This window comes from Sylvia atricapilla, chromosome 25, assembly GCF_009819655.1.
Source record: "Sylvia atricapilla isolate bSylAtr1 chromosome 25, bSylAtr1.pri, whole genome shotgun sequence".
Classification (NCBI taxonomy): domain Eukaryota; kingdom Metazoa; phylum Chordata; class Aves; order Passeriformes; family Sylviidae; genus Sylvia; species Sylvia atricapilla.
The window spans coordinates 22435-43992 of NC_089164.1; the positions used below are offsets into that span (position 1 = coordinate 22435).

At 40.9% G+C, this 21558-nt stretch overlaps 1 protein-coding gene across 1 annotated transcript in view; it reads right to left on the reverse strand.

Moving 5' to 3' along the window:
* The window catches only part of MAGI3 (membrane associated guanylate kinase, WW and PDZ domain containing 3), a gene marked incomplete at its 3' end in the record, with an annotated part of 48934 nt that overhangs the window by 21595 nt on the left and 5781 nt on the right, over positions 1-21558 (reverse strand). Inside the window, exon 2 of the mRNA XM_066336001.1 lies at positions 1221-1337. Coding sequence (XP_066192098.1) covers positions 1221-1337 — 117 coding nt within the window. The remainder of the gene's footprint in view (positions 1-1220; positions 1338-21558) is intronic.

The window sequence follows — 21558 nt, forward strand, 5'->3', positions numbered from 1 at the left end:
AGAAGAAGCTGGGTGAGGTGGTAAATACAAGAACTCTTTCTTATGGTCAGTGAACCAAAAGCAACTTTTGTGGCAGCTGACAACACCTGGGCCAGGCAATCCCAGTCTGGGATTCTAGGAACAGCAGCAATATTTTATTTTTACCCAGCTCTAAGGGTACTGCATCTTTACCTATTTTTACCAGCACCAACTGTCTAATTGGCAACGAGGTCATCACGACTAAGCACATTTGATTTTTGGGCCACCAAATCCAAAACTAGGCACAAAATTTATTTTTTAACCTACAATTCAGAGTGTAATTCAGCCACATTCCAACCCCTGACTGTAGGAAAACTTTATTAGTAAATTGCTGTGTTAATGCAGAGGTTCTCAAAGTGTTTCATCTTTGAAAATATGCCTCCCATAGTTACGACAGCTTAATTAAAGCTCGTCTGAAAGGACTGAACTGATTCATTGCTGTTCATTATTGTCTACAACCTAATAGAATTTTAAAGGCTTTTTTTTATCAGGCAGCAGCATTAGTGAAAGCTAGTAAATAAAATCTAGTAATAGTGAAATGCAGTTTAAAAAAGCCACAAACTCTCAGGTGTGCTTAGAGAGAAGAGAGCAGAATTCCTGTAGATACAAAAACATTACTTGACAAAGTAAGTTTTTAGTGCAATGAATATTTCAACAGTCAATGATGGGCCCTTTTAATCAGTCTTCTGAGGATGAGCAAACATTTTGCCTGTACATTCTGCCATTGCCACCCCTACTGTACCCAAGCCCCCTCCCACCCTCCTTCCATCTAGCTGCTCTGCTCTGCCTAGTGCACTCAACATTCATGGTCTCAGTTTGCTCTATGCGAAGAAAAGAACCCCAGCAAATTGTGAGAAACCATGATGTTTTTGCATCGCTTGATCATGCTGAGAAATATTTATTTCTTGTGGTGGCCGGGGTCATTCTAATCACAACTACTGACAAACTTATGAAGAGCAATGCAGAGATACTACTGAAACAATCTGAAGTTTGAATTCTCAAGTTTCTGCTGGTTTTCAGTCCATACTGACTGTACCAATTCATGGCAACTTCAGATGTGAAACTACTGTAGCAAAGCCAGAAGTCTCTGCTGCAAGGTAAAACTCTAAACTGGACTAAGAGAGAAGGCATTTCAAGCTCACAAATGATGTGGGAGTTGGCAGGAACAGATCAAATGAGGCTGATCATACATACATACTTACAAGGGATGGTTCTCAAATAGAGATTGTCTCTGATCACTTGCTGGAGTTTGTGGTCTATTGAGCCCTTCTGGAACTGAAGGCTCAGGTAGTGGCGCAAGTCCTTGTTGATGACTTTTCCTTAAGAAGAAAAAAGAATAAATTAGAATAATTTGTAAAGCAGGATCTCACAAATAAGAATTGTGATTCACTGCTACAGAAGTTTTAGAAAAAGCAAGCAGTTAGAAGAGTTGAGTTGCTTTAAACACAACAACCTTGATGGAAAATACCATTTTGTGCTATCAAATCACATAATCCAGAATGGTTTGAGTCAGAAAGGAACCTTAAGGCTCATCTTGTTTCACTGCCTGCCATAGGCAGGGACACCTTGCACTCACCCAGGTTGCTCCACGCCCCATTCAACCTGGCCTTGAATGCTGGCAGGGAAGGGGCAGCCACAGCTTCTCTGGGCACCCTGTGCCAGGGCCTCATCACCCTCACAGGAAAGAATTTCTTTTGGTCCAGTGATTTTAAGCAGAGCTGACTAACGACCATCCCCCCTCATCTCTCGAACAAGACAAGAGACAGCATTTTGGAATTGTCCGAAAATCAATATAAACTATTAAAATACAAACCTATCACCAAAATTCAATGTCTCTACAGACAAGAAACTATTTCACTGTAGTTTGAAGTAGGTTCCATTCAATTTACACCTACTCACTAATCACCTGAGTTCAATATTTTGTCACATGGGAACTTGTATTCTTTAAATTATAAAAAGAAAATTATTTCCTTCTTTAAAACATTGCATAATAGAAGGGAGTTGAGTTTTTTTACAATTACTCCTTTGCAATACTTCTGTCATGTATCATTAGTGAATCTGTCACGTCACTGGAGAACCATGGCCCCTTCAGCACACAAATAACCGAGCTCTTGTATTACTGCTTCATCCTTCAGATAGAAGGGTACAAACCAATCTTTTGTATCCTGTCAGCCTCCCAGAAAGCACATTAAATACAGTTCAAAGACCTTGGTAAATTTAAGTTACGTATTACAGCAGAACACTCAGGGCTTTAGGGAAAATGCTCAACCTTTGTCTCCAGACCTAGAGCATGAAATGGGCAGCAGCAGATGGATGGTGGTGTAGCACAACAGCAGGGAAAAAGGCTGGATCAGACAACTGCTGAAATGCATAAACCTCCTCCAGAAGCGTTTCTGACAGGAGCCTTTGAACCCTGTGAGCTCAAAGCTGCTAAGGAGACCACCTCAAACAGGTTACAGACCCCCACAGCAGTCCTCATATCAGGCCCACTCACCTACATTTTCAACCAATTACCTACTTACATATATGTCAAATTTGGAAAAAATCCCAAATCATCAAAATCCTCCCACAACTAAGCAAGCTTTCCTAACCACTTGTCACTTCCACGAAGCTGTCTGCATGTTTTGGCTGTGGCAACTTTATACTTTCCCTTCCGTTTTAGCCAAGGTGAGGGCATTTCACACCGTGTTCTCAAATCTCAAACATGACCTCAGCAACCACCACTCACCAACAGCAAGCAGAATTTCAGTCTGCACCCTCTTCCCTCCAAACAAAACCATGTCAAGATGAGTATCTCAAAGTGGAACCAAGATTACCTATTGGCCCTTCAGAGAGATCAGTGATGTCCACAGAAATCCAAAACACACACAAAACTGCCTTAAACCCTCAGCAAGGACAGAAGAAGCCCAGCACACCCTCAGAACAGGCAGCACATCCTGTGCTGAACACGAGCCCTGAGCTCCAAATGAAGTCAACTTCTCACCTTTTATTTTAATTTAAATTTAATTTAAAGTAATTTAAAAATTACTTCCAAACACACAAAAGCATTTTGCACTACTGGGACAACACCTGAGCATTGTCCTCATGGCTGTTCAGCTGTTATATGAGCAACAGCCAATTCCCACTAATGCAGTTCTCCACCCAACCCCTTCCCAAGAATGCACAGCAACTCTGAGGAACTGTTCCTTATAAAACTTTGGATTTGCTTCCTGCAGCATAATGAGCACAACATGGAATATGGAAACAAATGGGGTAATCTCCCACAAGAAAAGTACTTTCCATTTGTTACTACAAATGATTTAATTCTTTGTAGATAGTTCCTCAACACTAAAAAAGATGTTTTGCTGCTAAAATGGTCCATCCATTTCCTTGTCAAGGCCAGACCTGCACTTCAGCAAGGCCAGCATATTTCACTTAGGCACATCAATACAGTCATATTTCACCAAGGCAGATGAATCTATTCATCATCTACTTTCAGAGCACTACATGTTCGAAAAACCAGGCAATATGTGATAATCTGTTCTAGATGTAAAATTACAGACTTTGTTTACTCACTGATCTTTCCCTCTTCATGTTTAAAATTTTAAGAGCTTATAAACCCTTTTCAATAAATACCAACTCAGTTTTAGGACAAAATAAAGGCAAGGCTGCTACTAAGGATACATCGACACTGAGGGGTTAATATTAATACTAAAAGCTTAGAGACTGGACTATACTCTGACATCAAGATGACTGAATTGAAGATTGACAGGATTGCCTGGGGAAAACAGAGGAAAGTCAAACAAAATAGTGGGCAAAGAAAAAATTAGAGAAATTCACATGTAGAATGGTTGGTGTGCATTAGAAAGCAGAAAAATAAAGTAATAATAAGGATGCCCTAGGCTGTCCCGGCCCAGCCCGCAGTGATCTGCCGCCACCTTCTGGCACCTTTCTGCTGATCCCCTTAATTCTGTCCTGTAAATCTCACTCCCCTCCCCAGGGGAGTTTGAACACCACAGCGTGAAAAGTGCAGATATTACATACTGACACGCAATTTTGTTTTCTCACTTAGAACAAAGCAGAAAAGAAACGTAACCAGAATATCATCATGTACATTCAGAATCCCACACTTGCCATTGTTCCCAGACATACCAGAGCCACTGAAGATTGGAAGTGAAGAATAAACCTGGAGAGCAGGACAAGGGCGAATGGCTTCCCACTGCCAGAGGGAAGGAATTCCTCCCCGTGAAGGTGCTGAGGCCCTAGCACGGGTTTTCCACAGAAGCTGTGTCTGCCTCGTCCCTAAAAGTGTTCAAGGCCAGGTTAGACTGGGTGTAGATCAAGCTGATCTAGTGGAAGCCGTCCCTATCTATGTAATTAGACAATCCTTAGGTTTGTCTTTCAACCTGATCGCAGAATTCTGGGGTTCTGCGATCCAGCACTGCGAAATCCAGAGGTTTTTAACCTTCTGACACCTGCCCTGAGCTCATTTCCCTGCCAGCTCCAGAGTAATCTAGTGTGGGAGGGCATTCCTGTGCACCCATGGAGGGTAGCTCTGGTGTAAGCACAACCAGCACCAAACAGCTTGATTTCAAAACCATCTAAAAGCACAAGCACTCCACTCACGTGCCAGAACGCATTCTGAGCAGGGAGAGCATCAGCAGAGCTCCAGGCACATGCCTGCCCCGTCCCTTCCATCTGCTCCTGGGCCATAGCCACAGCTCTGCAGGGCATCCCCAGCCAGCACACGGGAGGGCAGGGTCATTCACGCACCACTTCAGAACTAAGGAAAAAGTAGGAAATCAAGAACAGCTGCATTTGGAAATCTCTATGTAGGGCAGCAATACTACTCAGTTACACAGTTATAGCAAGGGTCTCTACTTTTCTTCTCTGTATCTTGTTACATCTGTAGACTTTCTCAGCCTGTGCATGACTTCCACAGAAAGGCAGCATTTTAAGTCAGTTATATGCCCTGCACTGGCAGAAAAAAACTTGCATAGCCTAACGAATTGCCTACAACCTTAATGATATTTAAATTGGAAATTCTTTTGAGTAAAGTAGTTCCAACTTTCAGACTCTAGCTTCACACACACTAATATCAGATTTGATTACAGTAATACATTGCATGCACACAAAAATCCATTAACCATGGGAATACAGTCAGGAGAACTACCAGTGAGCAGGGTTTACTCTGATAATGCCAAGTATTTTAATACTCCATTATTAAACAGGAGAACAGCAAGGCTCAAAGCTCTGTGCAGCTGTTTCAAATAGAAGATCAGACACTGAAGGAGATATAAGCAGAACTCGAGTTATTTAAAATAATGAACGGATTTCAAATAAAAAGTAAACTATTTCCTCCAATTTAACAGTGGGGAAGAAAAATGCAAAAGAACTTTACACAAGGTAAGTTTGACCTTTTTTATTATATAGAGAGACTTTCCTTTCTTCTTTTTAATTCTGTATTTTCTTGAGAACTGAAAAAACTCTGAATAGATTAACAATGTTTTGCCTGTTTATAAAGATTTGCTGTATTTTCAAAAATGGGGTAAACTGGCCCATGACTTCCATTTCAAGCCAGATGTGTTGACAGTGATGGTAAAGAACAAGAATTCAGGACAAACTGCACCTGTGAGCCTCTCCTACTGTCAGATTTGAGACAGAGAAAAGGATTTACAGGGATCCCTGGAAAAATCACTGTCCTGGGTTGTAGTTTAGGATGTATTCTATCACCATCTTCAGTTAATGGCCCATCAATGCCTTTTGCATGACTCAGAGATAACTCCCTCCGGGAGTTATCTCTCTCTTTAATGGGCCATTAAGGCTCTCTTCCATGACTCATCATCCCATTGTGAGATGCTCCGCCCATGGGGAAGAGCCAAGCATTCTCACCTGGATATAAGCTGGGATTTGGGACAGTAGAAGCAGCCCTCACCCACTGGATTCCCAGAGGACCGGAGCTACCAGACCTTTCTACAAGATTTCTGTTTCAAGGAGACCACCTCGTCTGGACTGTTTCCATCACCCTGATCAGGTTGTATTCTGACTCTGTCACTGGTTTTTCTTTTTGTATTTATTTTATTTAATTCTATTTTATTTTCCTTTTCTTCTCATTAAATTTTATTTCCGACTTAGAGCCTCTTACTTGGTTTGTTTTTAAACCACAACAATCACTGAGCCTAGCCTGGGAGCTTGAAACACTTCACAAAAAACAAATGTGATTTCCGAGACCTAATTATGATTCTCAAAGTGAGAAAGGGATGTAAAGCGTAAGAGGAAACAGGCTTTTTGACACCACAGCAGCAGACGAATCAAACATACTGGGCAGAATAGAATATGGAATCGTTAAGGCTGGAAAAGAATTAACTCTAAAGGTCATCAAGTCCAACCATCAACCAGCACCCACTATGTTCACCACTAAACCATGTCCTCAAGTGCCACATCTACATGTTTCTTGGAACACTTCCAGGAATAGTAACTCCACCACTTCTCTAGGTAGCCTGTTCCAAAGCTTTACAACCCCTCCCACGAAAAAAAACCTACACCTAATCCAAACTCTGCCCCCAGTGTAACTTGAGGCCATTTCCTGATCATGATCTACTCAAACCACCAGGCAAGCGATGGAGCTGGTATGGCAACACACCAGTGGGCTCATGTAAAAGGATGTCACAACACTCTAAAGGGTCAAAATAACAATGAGAACGTGTAATACACAAATACATTATAAAAAAATTAGGATACAAAATTGTTTTAATACTAGCACTTTATTAAACCTTCTTAATTATCCACTCAAGGCCTTGCTGAGTTTTAATCACTGTGCAGCTCAGTACACTGCAGAGGCTATGCTGGGTAAGTAGTATCTGTTGCTGCAACACTTGTACTGTGAAGCCGAATACAGATCCTTACAGCCATGAAATAAGTCCACTGTAGCTGTCACAGTTACAATAATACATAAATCATTTAGTCTGCTCTTAAATGAAAAGTGGAGTACCAAAACAAAGACAACCTGAAAAATGGAGATGATTTTCCTGGGACTAACTATGGCTTGTTTTTCCCAATTTATAAATAATCTTCCATTCATTCCCTGAAATTTACAATATGAAGTTTTAATTTATTCACACTAGAGAAAATGCTTTACTGAGACAGCAAACAAACCCATTTGGTCTAGAAAGCACAAATAACATATCCAACTAAACAAAATGTTACTTGAGTCCCTAGACTGTTCTAATATTAATGTTTCCCTTTGGAAATCTCCAGCTTATGTGCAAATTCAAACTTACTGACATTTAATACTATTCCATGTCACACTGCAACAAGGGACCATACACAGGGCACCTGTGAAGGTTAATCTGTCACAGTGTTTGGCAGACGCTGCCAATCCTTCTGTTTGGAAGAGAGTGCATCATGTTTCAGATGTGACGTATGTCTAACATACCATATCTCATTGCTTAAGCAGTGTGCAGCTCTACAGAATGACACATTTCAACCATATCTCCAAAGAAAAATGTCCTTGCAGCTGCTCTCTGTTACACAAGCCATTTAATCTACTTGGGACTTGGCACTGCTTTCCCAACAGAAGGGTATGTGTTCACATGCCAAGATCTTTTTTTTTTTTTTTTTGGAGTGTTCAGATCAGAATAGAATTTATTCAAATCACAGGTTATAGGAAGCAAGATATGCAGCTACACTCTGCATAATTTCTAGACCCACTAACCTGTTTCAGTCTGGAGTTTGGCAGGGCAGGAGTCTGACAAAGATACTCTGTCAGCAAAGATGTTGCATGCCTGTTCTCCTGGAGAAGACAAGCCTCTGGGGTGACCATCCATCATGGAAAACAGACAATGTTCCCAGAAGAAGTGTCCTCTAGCTGTTTCATTGAGCAGCAGTGCATGGACTGTCATAGCTGGACCTATAAACTGATTTACACAATAGCAAATTGGGCTTTTAAACACTAGCCCCATCCTGAACAACCGTGCTTTGCACTGCCTGCAAGTTTAACACCTCTTGTAAAAGATCATTCCCATACAGAAATGTCACCCAAGGGCTTTTTAGTGGTTCCTCAATGCCACTTTCCCATGAGACCCACCCCCCGCCACGGTCCCACCAGCACAGAGACCCACTGAGCACAAGGGTAAAGGAGCAATTCCTGCTACAACTGTGCAACTTTTAGGAAGGAATTAAAGCTTCCTGAAACTGGCTTTTCAAGGAGCCTGGGAAATCCCAGCACTGCTGCAGGGTGGGCTGCAGCATTCCCAAAGGACAGCTGATGCTTCAGGCTGCAGATTGCACTGCTGTGATTCATCACACTCCAAAGGACTCCCAGGAGCCCAGAATCACCAAGATCTACGTGCCAGGTCAGCACTCCTCCAATCAAACCCACAGAAGTGCTGTATCACAGCGGTTTTGACTGGAGACATCTCACAGTTTAACAGGAAAAAAATTCCCCCACAGTGGTCACTGCACAAGATGGGCAGTCAGTGAAATCACTGCCAACTCCAGATGTGCACCAGCCGTGACTAACGTCAGTGCCTGACTCACACAGTTCACACAGCAATTCTACATCAAGGGATGCTTTACTCAGTCTGCTGCAACAGCCAAGGACTGGGGGCACACCAGTGTGGCAGCCCAGCATCCCAGAAAGAGCAGAGATGTTGATCCATGTTGATCTGTAACACCCACAAATCCCTCCGGTGTCACTGCATGAACTCCAATTCTATTATAACCCAGTTTTGCAGGGAAGCTTCTGTTTGCAATCTTTATCACAGGCTGTTGTAGAAGTAATCAAGTAAGAGAAGACCATTTCCCTACAAGTTCAGTTAACCATCACATAATATTAAAAATGAAAGGAGTTTCTCCTTCTGCTTGCACAAGATATCCTATTATTTTATCACTATTCATTTAATAAGATTTATTTTTAGTTATGGAACCCAGGATTTTCAATTAATTTTGAAAGAGTGCTTTCTCCAAGGAGTGCACATATGTGGAACTGGATACCAGTAGAGAGGAACTGCTCAGCCTCTGGGATCCAGCTGCTTTCTAGTGAAGTACAAGCATGCTGGACTTGCCCAGAGAGTGCTGGCACATCCCAGCACAGCCCTTCCCTGCAGGAACCCAGGTTACAGCAGCCAACCTGGCACAAATGCACCGGAGGTGCTGACTGGTGAGCTCCAAAGCACATCTGGGAGTGGTGCTGGATCCCACTGACAGCCATAGCTCATTCAAACAGCTGCCAGAGGTGCTCATCTCACTATTTGGCACAGTGATTGGAATTTTTAACAAACCCAGCCAGCTGAGGTCGACAGACTCCTTCTCATTACTGATGCAGCATTTAAGTTGAAAATCCATGCATCTCCCCATAACCAGCTTGCAGGAAAACATGTCTAAAACCAATTCTAAAAACAGCTCAACTGACCTTGGTGTGACTTACTACAATACAGTCAGCTCTTCAGGAACACAGATGGCTGAACTGATGCTGCCAGTGTTTAATATTCGGAAACGTCTCTTTTTTAATCTAAATTAATATTATTATTTCCCCATGCTGCGTTTACTGTTTTATCTATGCCTCTGCTTGCTAAGGAATTGTTAACTAATCACCATGAGATTCACTTTCTTAGCACACAGCTGGGTACTTGGTCTTGCAACATCTGTTTCTCAGCATTTCTTCTTTTTCTTACCTATCTGCACTTAGCAACAGAAGTGTCTCAACAGAGGACATCAGTATGTGGAAAAAGAAGCTGGTAAACACCAGCTAGTAAAACATAAACCTTCAGATTAATAACCAACTCACAAAATCATAGAATGTCCTTAGCTGGAAGGGACCAACAAAGACCATGAAGTCCAACTCCTGGCCATGCACACAACTACCCCAATTAACAGCAATATGCTGATCTTCTTTCAAGGAACACTTCTGCAATAAAGTGTTCAGAACACCTGCATTCAAGAGACTGGCAGATTAAAAATGGGCAAATAACCTATTTATTAAAAGGATAAATCTGATTTTCATAATCAGAATTTATTGAACATTAGAAGAAAACTTGCTCTTTCAGTGGTCAATTGTATAGCAGATTCAGTTCTAGCTGGCATGTATTAGTATTTTCTCACCAATGGAGAGGTCGTTCTACATGGGAACACCACAGCTGTATTTCCAATTATTTTTAGCTTCAGAGCAAACTTCTTCTATTACTCTACACTATAAACTAAAACTAGTCAAAGCAGAGAGAAAGGACATGGGCAACAAGTCCACAGTAACTTAATTTTCACTCTATGATTTCCAGCATAAGCCACATACAAACACACTGCAAAAACCTAAACCACTGATTTGAGAAAATCCTGCCAGGCCATGGCTGTAGTCAAGGTACAAATGGCACAATCACACATGGCCAGCTTCAAAGGTACCTGCTAGCCCTTCTCCAAGTACAATAAATGATAAAATAAACATTTCAGCAGTGAACAAGAATCAAAGTCTAGAGAACAGGGTAGCAAACAATTGCTCCCCAGCAAATGTCTGTGACAACTGTCTGGGTGATAAGCCATTAAATTCAGCAATTAACTTGCACTAGTTGCTTTCAGTTTCAATTGAGACTGCCCAGGGAACTGCTGGAGTCACTATCTCTGGAGGTGTTTTTTAAACATGTTGATTTAGCACTTGAGGACAGGGTTTAGTGGCGCTAGTTGATGGCTGGACTTGGTGACCTTAAAGCTCTTTTCCAACCTTAACAATTCTGCAATTCTGTAACTTAATGTTTGCCCAATAAAGTTTCCCACAAGGTGAATGTTGTAAGCAAAATAATAATGTTGCCTAGGACTTGAGCCAGAAAGAGTCCTCAGTTACAATAACAGAAGTTTCACTGCATTCAGAGCTCTCAGACTGCTCTGCATTCCAATTGGGAAACTCGCCAACCAGCACCTGTATGGAGCTGTCTCCAAAGGCTGAAGTCATTTATATTTGCTTAAAGAGCTCACTAAATTCAAGACTGACAGAAAAACTGAATCCTTGTAAGAAAGCACTTCAAATAAAGAGACAGCTCTGAAGGCAAAGCCAAATCCAATTTCTGTTCACAATCTGCAATCAACCAGAGGGCAGCTATGGCTCTGCACCCCAACAGGAACACCCAACTAACAGCACAGAGTTTGTTCCTGTATGTATTGCATCATCCCTTTTCTGTCATCCTTGTCTGACTGCATGGGATCTGCAGTAATCTCTCTGAAATGCTCTACCATCACTAGAGCACAGAGCTTGTTACACACATTAGATGGTTCTTATTAAAATACTCTCTTTCCTCCTCACTTCCAGGACACATATGAATCTGAAGGTAAGAGTTTTAAAAAGTTACATTTTTGTCTGAATACCAGTATTTGAAATATATCAATTGATCAATATAATAAAACATTCAGCTAGGTGATGAAAATCCACGCTGCACCTACAAACGTAAGAATTACATCAAGCAAATCTGACAGCAGGCATCTGTCCTAACCACGTGCATCATCTCACAGAACTGTGATTGGAATGTAGTCAAGATCCTTCCCAATTTTGCTCTTCATATCGAGTCAGAATCAGCCAGCAATCACATAGCAAGCATTTGACTGTTACTAAATAAATCCATTTAAATTCCCTAACGCATTGTTCAGTCTCCACCGGTAGCTCTACAGCAACAGCAAAGACATCCTGCTGTTCAAATAAATCATGGAATGAAACAGAGATTAGCTTGTCTTTACCTGTCAGTTTAAATTCTTACCAAGAGACTAATGAGGCTTTCCCAGAGGCACTGTCAGAACTATCAGGTAAAGCCAAGGCTGTGCTGTGAGCACAGCACATCCTCATTCGCCAGCACAGCAGGCATCCAGAAGGTTTACAGTGCCAGGAGGGTGTGACTGAAGAGGGCCAACTACATCATTTGTTACTCTAAAAAATACCAGTGCGAGTCCATCATGCAGGTTAAGAACAGTCTTTGCATAGCAAAACTACAAATATCATCTGCTTCTCAGTACAATTTGCTGCAGCACTGAGGTCCAGCTAAGTTTGCAGGCATCACTCAAATTTCCTGCATTTGAACCAGATGCATATTGTTACTCCAAAAAGCAGATTTTATTTTTACATCCACTTATTCGTTAAATACAGAAAGCCTCGCACTTTGTATTTAGAATTTGAGAAAAGCCTTGTATTCTGCATTTGAAACTTAGACTGCCAGGTGACAACGAATGCTGAATCTTTTCAGATCACTGCAGTGGGAAGTGAGCACCTAGTTCTCGTGTCCCAATTTCAAATCCTTTAGATAACACAGGAAGTTCTGTCAAAGAACTGAGCGTTTTTTTGGAAAACACTGTTTTTCTTGTTGCCATTTCCTTAACATCCAGTATCTCTGCAGCCCCACACAAGAAAGAGCAGCAGACCTCTTAAGAACATAGTTCAAATAGAAAAAAAAACATATATTTGCCAAAAGGCAATAAATAAGGATTTCAGAATAAATGTTATGCCTTTACTCAAAGGTAATTCAATAAAGCAGAAAGTGATTCAAGTCCTTTTTCCTTTTGCTACATTTCACCCACTGTAAGAAACAGCTCACAGAAAGAACTTCCTCGTGTAAAAGCTTTTTTACTATTCTTAGAGATGACACTTCACATTACAGATCGGTTTTTGATGTCTGAATGGAAGAATATCCCTTTTTTTAGTAGACTTTTCACTTAGAGAATAATTGGTAGTTCTGAATACTTTGGAATTCCCTTGTGGACCCACTATCTGCACTTGTGTACAAATACAGACTGATGAAAGGGTTAATGAAGACCCTAAAGATGCCATCCCCTACTGCCCTCAAATGGCTGCCACTGTCTGATAAAAATAACTCCATTTTAAGCAGTGTCCAACACCACAGTTTAAACAGTGGCTCACCCACACAGCAGTTTTCATGCTCTTCCAGGTTCCCTCTCTCTGCAAAGGCCAGAGAAAGTAAATAACCTCCTGCTTCCTACCAGACACACCTGTCTGGCTTGTAGTTTGGTGGGGTTTTTTTGGTTTTTTTTGTTTTTTTAGAGAAATTTGTGCTAACATCTGACTGTTGCAAAATCTATTAAAGCTATGCAAATCACAGAACAGTAACAGAGTTTTCCAGTATTCACGGAGTTCCAATTCTCAGCTCAGTCAAACAGCTAACAGCTGGAAATGAAGAGTTGCGCAAATAAGTTTTAAAAAATGTGCTAAGAACATTGTGTCAACAATGAAAATGCCTCTGATTTGCAGGTAGTTGTAGCTTCAGCTTTAAAACACAAGTTTAAATAAACCCAGGGTAGACCCTGAACCCACAAGATCTTACCAGCATCCACCAGTGGGGAGACACCAAAGACCAACCTGAGCTGTGGCCACAGGGCATCTCACCAGCTCTCTGAGCTGCTCTGGGTGGGAAGTTCAATGTTCTTTCCAACTCAAGACACCCAAACCTGCACGTCAGCTTACAGGTGATGTTATTTCTGCAGTCCTGTTGGCACTCCAGAGGGGCCCTGGAGCACAAAACAAGTTGTCACCATGCCCTCAACACCTTCCGCAAGGTATTTATTATGGTAGAAAGATTAACATGAAGTATTCAAATTAACAAGGCCATTCAGCCCCAAAATGAAGTGACAGTGAAGCATTCCCTGACAGCTGAGCAGACATATGTAACTTTTCTCCTAAGTTCTTCAATTCTTTATTGACAAAGTGATGGGAAATATACAGATTTATAAACCCAAACTTCATCTGGAATCTGGACACTTTAAAGGGGTTAAAAGACAACCTTGGTTGGGGAGGACCCACATGTTCTGAAACATTTTGCAGAATAGAAAAATATACCACACAGTACAGCCTAAATAACATTCACTTCACTGCATTTATTTGCTATTCTGATGAACATTACGAGTCCCATACTAATGAATTCCTTTAGGTACTAGCAGCTTCTCCTAATGAGCATTAATTAAATTTTTCCAGCATCTCTACCTTGACCAGTAATTACTCACTGCTTCCCTACAGAGAGTGAAATAAAATCCACAGGATTAGGTTTTTTTAGACTGAGTAAGTAGGGCAGAGAGGAAAGCCTGCAATTTAGAGTCAAGTTGTGTAGCCTGTAATTCCACAACATGACCAATACTTCAGGCCCTGGATTGGGTAAAACTGTTTTCCTGCTGCCTGTAAATAAACCACTAAACAGGATTTAATAACAGTACCCAAGTCTGTCAAGGACATAACTGTTTGCCTTCTGCAAAACGTGTAAGAGGACACAGCACAAGCTACTACCTCAGCTGTTCTGCATGGTTTAACCCTCAGCTGCACACACCCATTCACAGTTCATACCTCATCTGGCAGGGAATACATTTTAAAAATATTTTAGTTGTATATATGGCATATTATTGCCATGTAAAACAAAACGTACATGCATAAATGGCATCTGAATATGTCAGATCTTAAGCCACAGAACCATAGAACCATCATAGAATATTCTAGGTTACAACAATTTTTATTTTAAAAATTTTTGTTTAAAAATACTGGGTTTTATTTTTTTAACAGGAACCAACACTCACTATGAAAGAAAACCACAGCAATTTTGTTGTCAAACTTATGCCATGAGTATTTTTTTATATGCCAAACACAATTCATTGAAGTTTACATTCCAAACACCATCTTCCAAGGAAGCACTATCAACTAGCCAGGGCAATACATAGCTCAATACATTCCTTAGCACTGGAACACCACATTTGGTTACTTACAGGTACTTCTCCTCGATGGCACCCACAGTACCAAGCAGTTTTCATAAACAAGTCCTCCCTGCACCAAAGCATTTCCAATCTAATCTCACTGCAAGGAAGATTAGTGAAATTACTGAGAGATAATAGTTGCAGCACCAGAGGTAAAAATACTTCTGTGGCACTTTCGGTCAGCTGATCTTTGAGGAATTCTTTAGACCAATAAAGGATGAAACAAGCCATTAAACATAATTCCCTGGGATTAATACATAGCTCTGCCTCTCTTTTACATAACAGGATTCTGAAATTCCTCCATTTCCATCCCCCCAAAGACATGCATTAGGAGGAAATCATTTCTACAAACCTAAAACTTCAGGGCTTAGTTATTTCCTGATAGTTCTGTGGTTTTAGAGGAAATAAACTGGATGATAATCCTCCAGCATTTAATGAACAGTACCACCACATTCTGCTGCTTTTTGCAGTAACAAGGTCAGGGCAAACCTGGTGTATAACCAAAGCAAAATTGCATCTCCAGGCAAAAAACCTCAAAAACGGGGGTACCTTAAGTGGTTTGGGTGCTATTGTTGTCTGTTCAGGAAAAATTGCGTAAAAATATTTTTTAAATCCACAGAATTAAAATAATAGAAAAATTCCAGATTTTTCATGGAAATCACTTAGTACAAGAAGGAAGTTCTTAATCAGCATATCAACTTACACCAAGTTCAAATAATTTATCAATAGATTTATGCTTTGGTTTTTAATAATGTCAGCAAAAGAAGTAGTTACATATATGCACCTCTATACTCAGCTGTGGGATGAAGCTGGTAGGCAAAACCAGCTGCACAAACACCAGAAACGTGCAAGAGTCAGCACATGGCCCTTACTTCTGCTTCAGTTACACTTTTGCTGTGATCTTCCAAAAACTCCTGTGGGGAAAAGGAAATCTTACATGAAAACAGGCACTTCTGCTTTGTGTTTCAATTAGTTTTTTAGAGAGTGATTTTCCTGCCCAGACTCACTAAGTTTTATGCTGAACATCCCTCCCCTGCTGTATGTTTTGTGTTCCGAATCCACAGTGCACACCCAAAACACCATGCCTGAGTTTTCCTAAAGTTTGATTAAACTACAGCAACTACTGAAGAGACACGACACTTTTGAAGGGATTACTAAACTAGACAGCAAACCACCCAGTTATCTAAAGATCACATCACAGAATCCCAGCAGAACTTGGGTTAGAAGGGATCTTAAAGCTCATCCAGCTCCACCCCCTGACATGGGCAGGGACACCTTCCACCAGACCATGCCCAAATACATATATAATTTTTTAAATCTTTAAGTTAACTTTGTTAAAAACATTACATAAAGAAAAAACAAACAAACCCAAACAAACAAAACAAAACAAACAAACAAAACAAAACACCACCAAAAAAACCCCACAACACCAAAAAAAAAAAAAAAAAAAAACCAAAAAAACAAAACACCACCCCACGAAGTTGCCTATCAGCTGCTTTGTCTATTTCTTTATAACTTTTACTAACAGTCCTAACCATCACAGGAATTTCATTCTCAGTGACTTACAAGACTATGTTCTTTATACTTCAAACCAAACCAGGTAATTTTTTCTCAGAATACCAAGAATTAAAATTCATTTAATTATTTGGATTCACCCAGTTGCCTGATTTAATGAGCTAAGACAGACAAATTTGCAAATACTCTAAGAACTACTCAAATACCTTAAACCCCGTATTTTGAATTTCTTTCTGGGAATGTTTCTGGTCATTCACCAGAAGCTGCAGCACTATCAGACACCCTGCAGAAGTGGATCCTAGCTTGAGGCCACAAGACAGATGCCTCAAGTGACTCCTATGGTGGTAATGAAACATTTACAAGGAGCAGACAGATTTAAAGCAGGCTTAAGTTTGCCACACAAAACTTGGTCACATTGGATAATTCAGACATACAAGTTGAAAGTTACTGCTCCAGAGGAAAAAACACTTTTTATCCTAACAGTGCATCCACTAACAACTTAATTTGATAAACTACACACTGTAGTTTATCAAACAGTAATTAAGCAGCCACTTCAGAGGGAATTTTTTCTCTCATCTGTTCTTTCATCAACATGAAAGAGATCTTTTTAATATGTTTCTTCTAGCTAAACCAAACCCTGGTGTTTATGGCACTGTGTCCTATTCCCACCTTGGCTGGAGGACTGCTGAGAGGGCTCTTGCTGGCATTCCAGACCCTCAGTGTTCCCCTTCAGCACCAAGAAGGATCAGGAAGGCACAGACAGCTCATTCTTACTCCACCATGAGGCAGGATACAGAATCCCCACATCGCAGTGCCAAAGTCACTTCCCTCCTCACCCAGCCACTAGCTGCAGAAAGAGGTCGAGAGACCTTTGCCAAGCCAAGGGGGGATCCAAGAAGACACCCTGAATCCTGAAGAGAATTCAAAACGTGTGTGGATTTTTAGTGGAGAAGGGGACTGCTTCTTTCTTTCAAATGACTATAGTGTTTAATCTGTGATTCATCTCAAGCTGAAAGCTTCTGGAAGTGTTTTTTATGTAAACCTGTAAGGGGCTGCATTCAGCTACAGAGTGTTGTAAATCAGTAAGAATCCAATATGGAGTAAACATCGCACTGATTCACAGGACAAGCCTGTCCTCATACCCTGTCTCTGACTTCCACACTCTTCCGAAACAGAAATGTAAGTCTCCATAGCCCAACAAAGGATGAGAGGACTGGAAATGTCCCAGGCCATGTTGGGTGAGGCTGGGAGCGGTTTGGTGTATTGGAAGGTGTCCCTGGTCCCTTCCATCCCAAACCATTCTGTGATTCTATGATTGCCATGTTCCAGCTTCACTGAAAAAGCCCAGGAGACAATCCCACCTCAGCTGGGCACACCTGGAGAGGCAGAGGTGTCTTCAGGTTCAGGGCCTCCATCAGCTTCCACTCAGCTGACAAAAGGAGAAAGCTGTAAGTAACATCCAGCACAAGAGCAAAGCACATCCATGTCTCCAGTCCAAACATATCCTGGGATCAAACTGAAAAAGCCCTGAACATCTGTGCCTTCCTACACAGTTGTTAATCAGCAAGTACGAGGCATTAGAATTTTTAGTGCTAAGGAAATTCAAACAACAGAACCCAACTCCAGGGATGGCCTGTGCACATCACACACCTGAACACATTTCCTGCTATCAGGAATTGCCTGCTGTGGGTTATAGCCTGGTATTTGTGCTGTGAGAGCAGAGCAACAAACTCCTCATACTACTCTTTTGTGCTGTTCCTGCATACCCCTCACTCATTTCCTTTGCATTGTAATTCCACCTCTGTCTCACCACAAAGGAGTTTTTCCAGGCTGGTGACATCTTTCTCTGCTGGTGGTATCTCTACTTCTGTCTCACTGACATGACATGAACAGTCATCCTCAAAGTACTCCCTAATACTCAGACACCTGTGCCACAGCAGAGACACAGTGATGGTTCCAGCTTTTCCCACCAGTGCCAGAGACAGTCCTGGACAGTCCCAGCCTTACCAAACCAACTCAGTTCTGTACAACTGCAACTGTGGTTCCAGTCAGATTTTGTTAGGCTCTCAGATCAGGGCAAACCAGTCTGGATTTCGTCTTCACTAGCTGTGAATGCAAAAGAGAAATACTAACAGACAATTCACATGACACATTAACCTTGTTAATTGCCTCTACCACCTTTCTGAAAGAATACTTCATTACCATGCTGATGAAAACATGCATTTCCAGACTTCAAAACCCAGAATACTTCTGACATTTATACAGCACCCCTGATACATATTCATCAGTCACCAGTTGCCAGGTAGACTGTATTTATTACCAAAGGCAATAATGAAACAGCACTGAAACAGAACACAGTAAGAACCACCATTCATGATCTGACAGAGCTACAATTCAAGCTTTACTTTTTTTTTAACAAGTAACTGAAGAGACATGGCAATTTAGAGCTTAAATGATTTCACTTTTTAACTGTGTCTCAGGAAAATAATTTACAATGGATCAAGCCATATGAACTACACTATTCAGCAAGTGAAGAGCGATACAGGATGGATAGTAAACACACTAGCTATTTTCAATTTGAAGAAGTTGCATTCAACTGAGAGCAATCACCAATCCATAAAAAATTACAGGCTTGAGAATCATACATATTGTAAAGTAGCTTTAAGCAAGCTTCTTAAATGTAGCCCTGAGAACACATTTTAAAAGCTTCCTGTCAGTTACAACTAACAACCTGGCTGTGCTTTGCAAACAGAATCACATTTCCACATAAAACCACTACTTTAACAGGTTGCATAAGCACAGTGATATACGCCTGAACAAAAGATTACCGTGATTGTGTTTCATATTGAAAGCTAGTGACAGAACAGGAATGTAACTACTTGAATCTGCACCTTAAACAACTGGGGACAGCTTTACACAGGTTTTACAACCTCCTTGTCACCATCAGTGCCTTTACTGTCTCCTAGACAAACACTCTTCCCACGATACTACCCTTACCACCTAAGGTACTTGCTCCTGCTTTTAAAGCTGATCAGATTGGAAGCCATCATATCCAGCTTCTGCTGAAACAGCACCTGGGAGAAGATCCCATTCCCATCATGACCCAGAGGCCCCAAAAAAAGGTCAATTTAACACAAATTTAAACATCAATTAACAACAGAGATGACAAATTACTAAGAATTCTGATTTTTGTGATGATGTAGCAGATCAACCCCAGTCTGCAATCTTCCTACTGCATTTTTCACCTCACCTTCTGTTCAACAGAACTACATAAGGAATTTACACTCAAATACAAAGAGCTCCTATTTTTCTGAATTCAAATCTAGTATTCTCAAAAATACGGTTGCTTTGAGGAAGAAATCGTTCCTGTTCAGGAAACAAGAAGCAATTTAACTAACAGTCCATGAACGCAAAAAGATATTTCTTAAAAGGAAGCATGGTGAATTGAAAACAAGAAGCAGAAGAATGAATTTAGAGATCTAAAAACAGAGTAACAATGAAAACGAGAGCAATTTTTCACCTCTCAATTTGAATGTACAATCCCTGACACACTTTTTAGGATTCCTTTTTTTTTTAAGTTTTGCAGCTGAAAAATAACTTGAAGCAGATGCTTCCATAATAAAGGAGCACGGTGCATAGCAAGTTACTTGTTTATCAGCATCACTTGTTTACTTTACTTTAGGAAGTTTCCAAAAAAGACACTTTAGTTTCCAAGCGTCTTTGTTTTATCAAAGCAAAATGAAACTTCCTTTAAAAAATTAACGATATTGTACCTTCTGAAATAAAATATGGCCATTTTCTAAACCGACTAGCATTTCATTAAAGCCAGCCAAGAACTGAAGAGTCATACCTACACAAAAATCATTGAGATGAAATCTGCTGTTGAAATCATGACTTCTAATAGAGGTTCATCTTTATTTCATTCTCGGCTTCATTCACAGATAAAAAAAAACATTCTGCCATTGCAGAGTAGCAGCAAAATTACTCTTCAGGGATTTTAAACAAGATCTCTGCTTGCATGGACACCTAACGTTGATGGGGGCTTAATAAAAACTGAACATAAACACATACGGAAGAATTTCAATCAAAACTATCTACCTGCACAAGGAAAGTTTTTTCCAGGAATATCTGGAGTACAAGTGCTTGATTGTACAGTCCCAGTGAAAATCTGATTCCCCTAAAACAGGGGACCCAAAAAGATGGGTTTGGAGAACACAGACAGCACCACCTGCCCTGCCCCAAGTTCCAGATAAATGCACTATCCTACAGGGTCTCTCCTGAGAGACATCAAGGATCAAAAAAGGGAAGAAAACAGTTCTCCTGAAGGGAACAGAAAAGTACAAATTAGTCGCAAAAGCCACATGGAGCCTCCTTATCATCTGAAATGACCACATCAAGAAAGAGCAGAATCATTAGAGGGCATTTCTGGTGCGATCATTACCACAGCACTCATCGCAGTAAAATTTAAACAAGGAAGTACGTGAAAGGGAAAGACAGTATGGTCTATGTCAAGAGTACATCTACATAAAGAAGAATATTAGAAGCAAGATTATAAATTACGTGAATGTCCTAATATCCAGTGGTATTAGCGCTTAACAGTCCTCCTCATCCATGCACTTACGATGCAGGCTTTTTGTGCAAGGCAGCTCCCAAACAGGACGGTTTTAGAGAGACAAAAGCATACAGCAGAAAGCATTTTCCCTTCAGTTTTCTTTTTTAGGACAACATCATTTGATGAAACTAGGATACCTCCACTCATTACAGCAGATCTGTATGCTCTGGGCTTTTCATAGTGAGGTCAAATGACTCAACCTTTCCTCTGCAGTCCAGAATGGGTCAGTTCCCCACAAACTCTCAAGCAGGGAGGGCAGTTTTCCACAGCAACTCTCAGTAGCCTCTAGCCAACACCTACCAAGGGCTGTGGGACCTGTGTTTGATGCACAGTTCCTCAGGCTTCCTGAGTAACATATTCCTCTCTTCCATCGTGAAGCTAGACCATTGCCAGCTTCCAGAGAAACACAGAATTAGGGTAACCCTTTCCTTGGACAGGCAAAATTATCCTAGTATGTGTACCCTGGCTCTGTTTCAACGTGGCACCTTTAGAATTCATCCAATTTTGCGAAAACCAGCAGGGAGTGTGGTTCATCCTCCTCTCTGCCTTAATTGCTAAACATGCAAATGTTTACCCCCACATGGAGGCTATGTACCTGCCTCAAGCATGAGAGGAAATGTAAATGAACCTCAGATACTTGGCTTTGAATATTGTGTCTTAAGTGCTGAATCCTGCTCTGAGTCACTGGATTTGTCACCATTTTCATTCATTTTGCT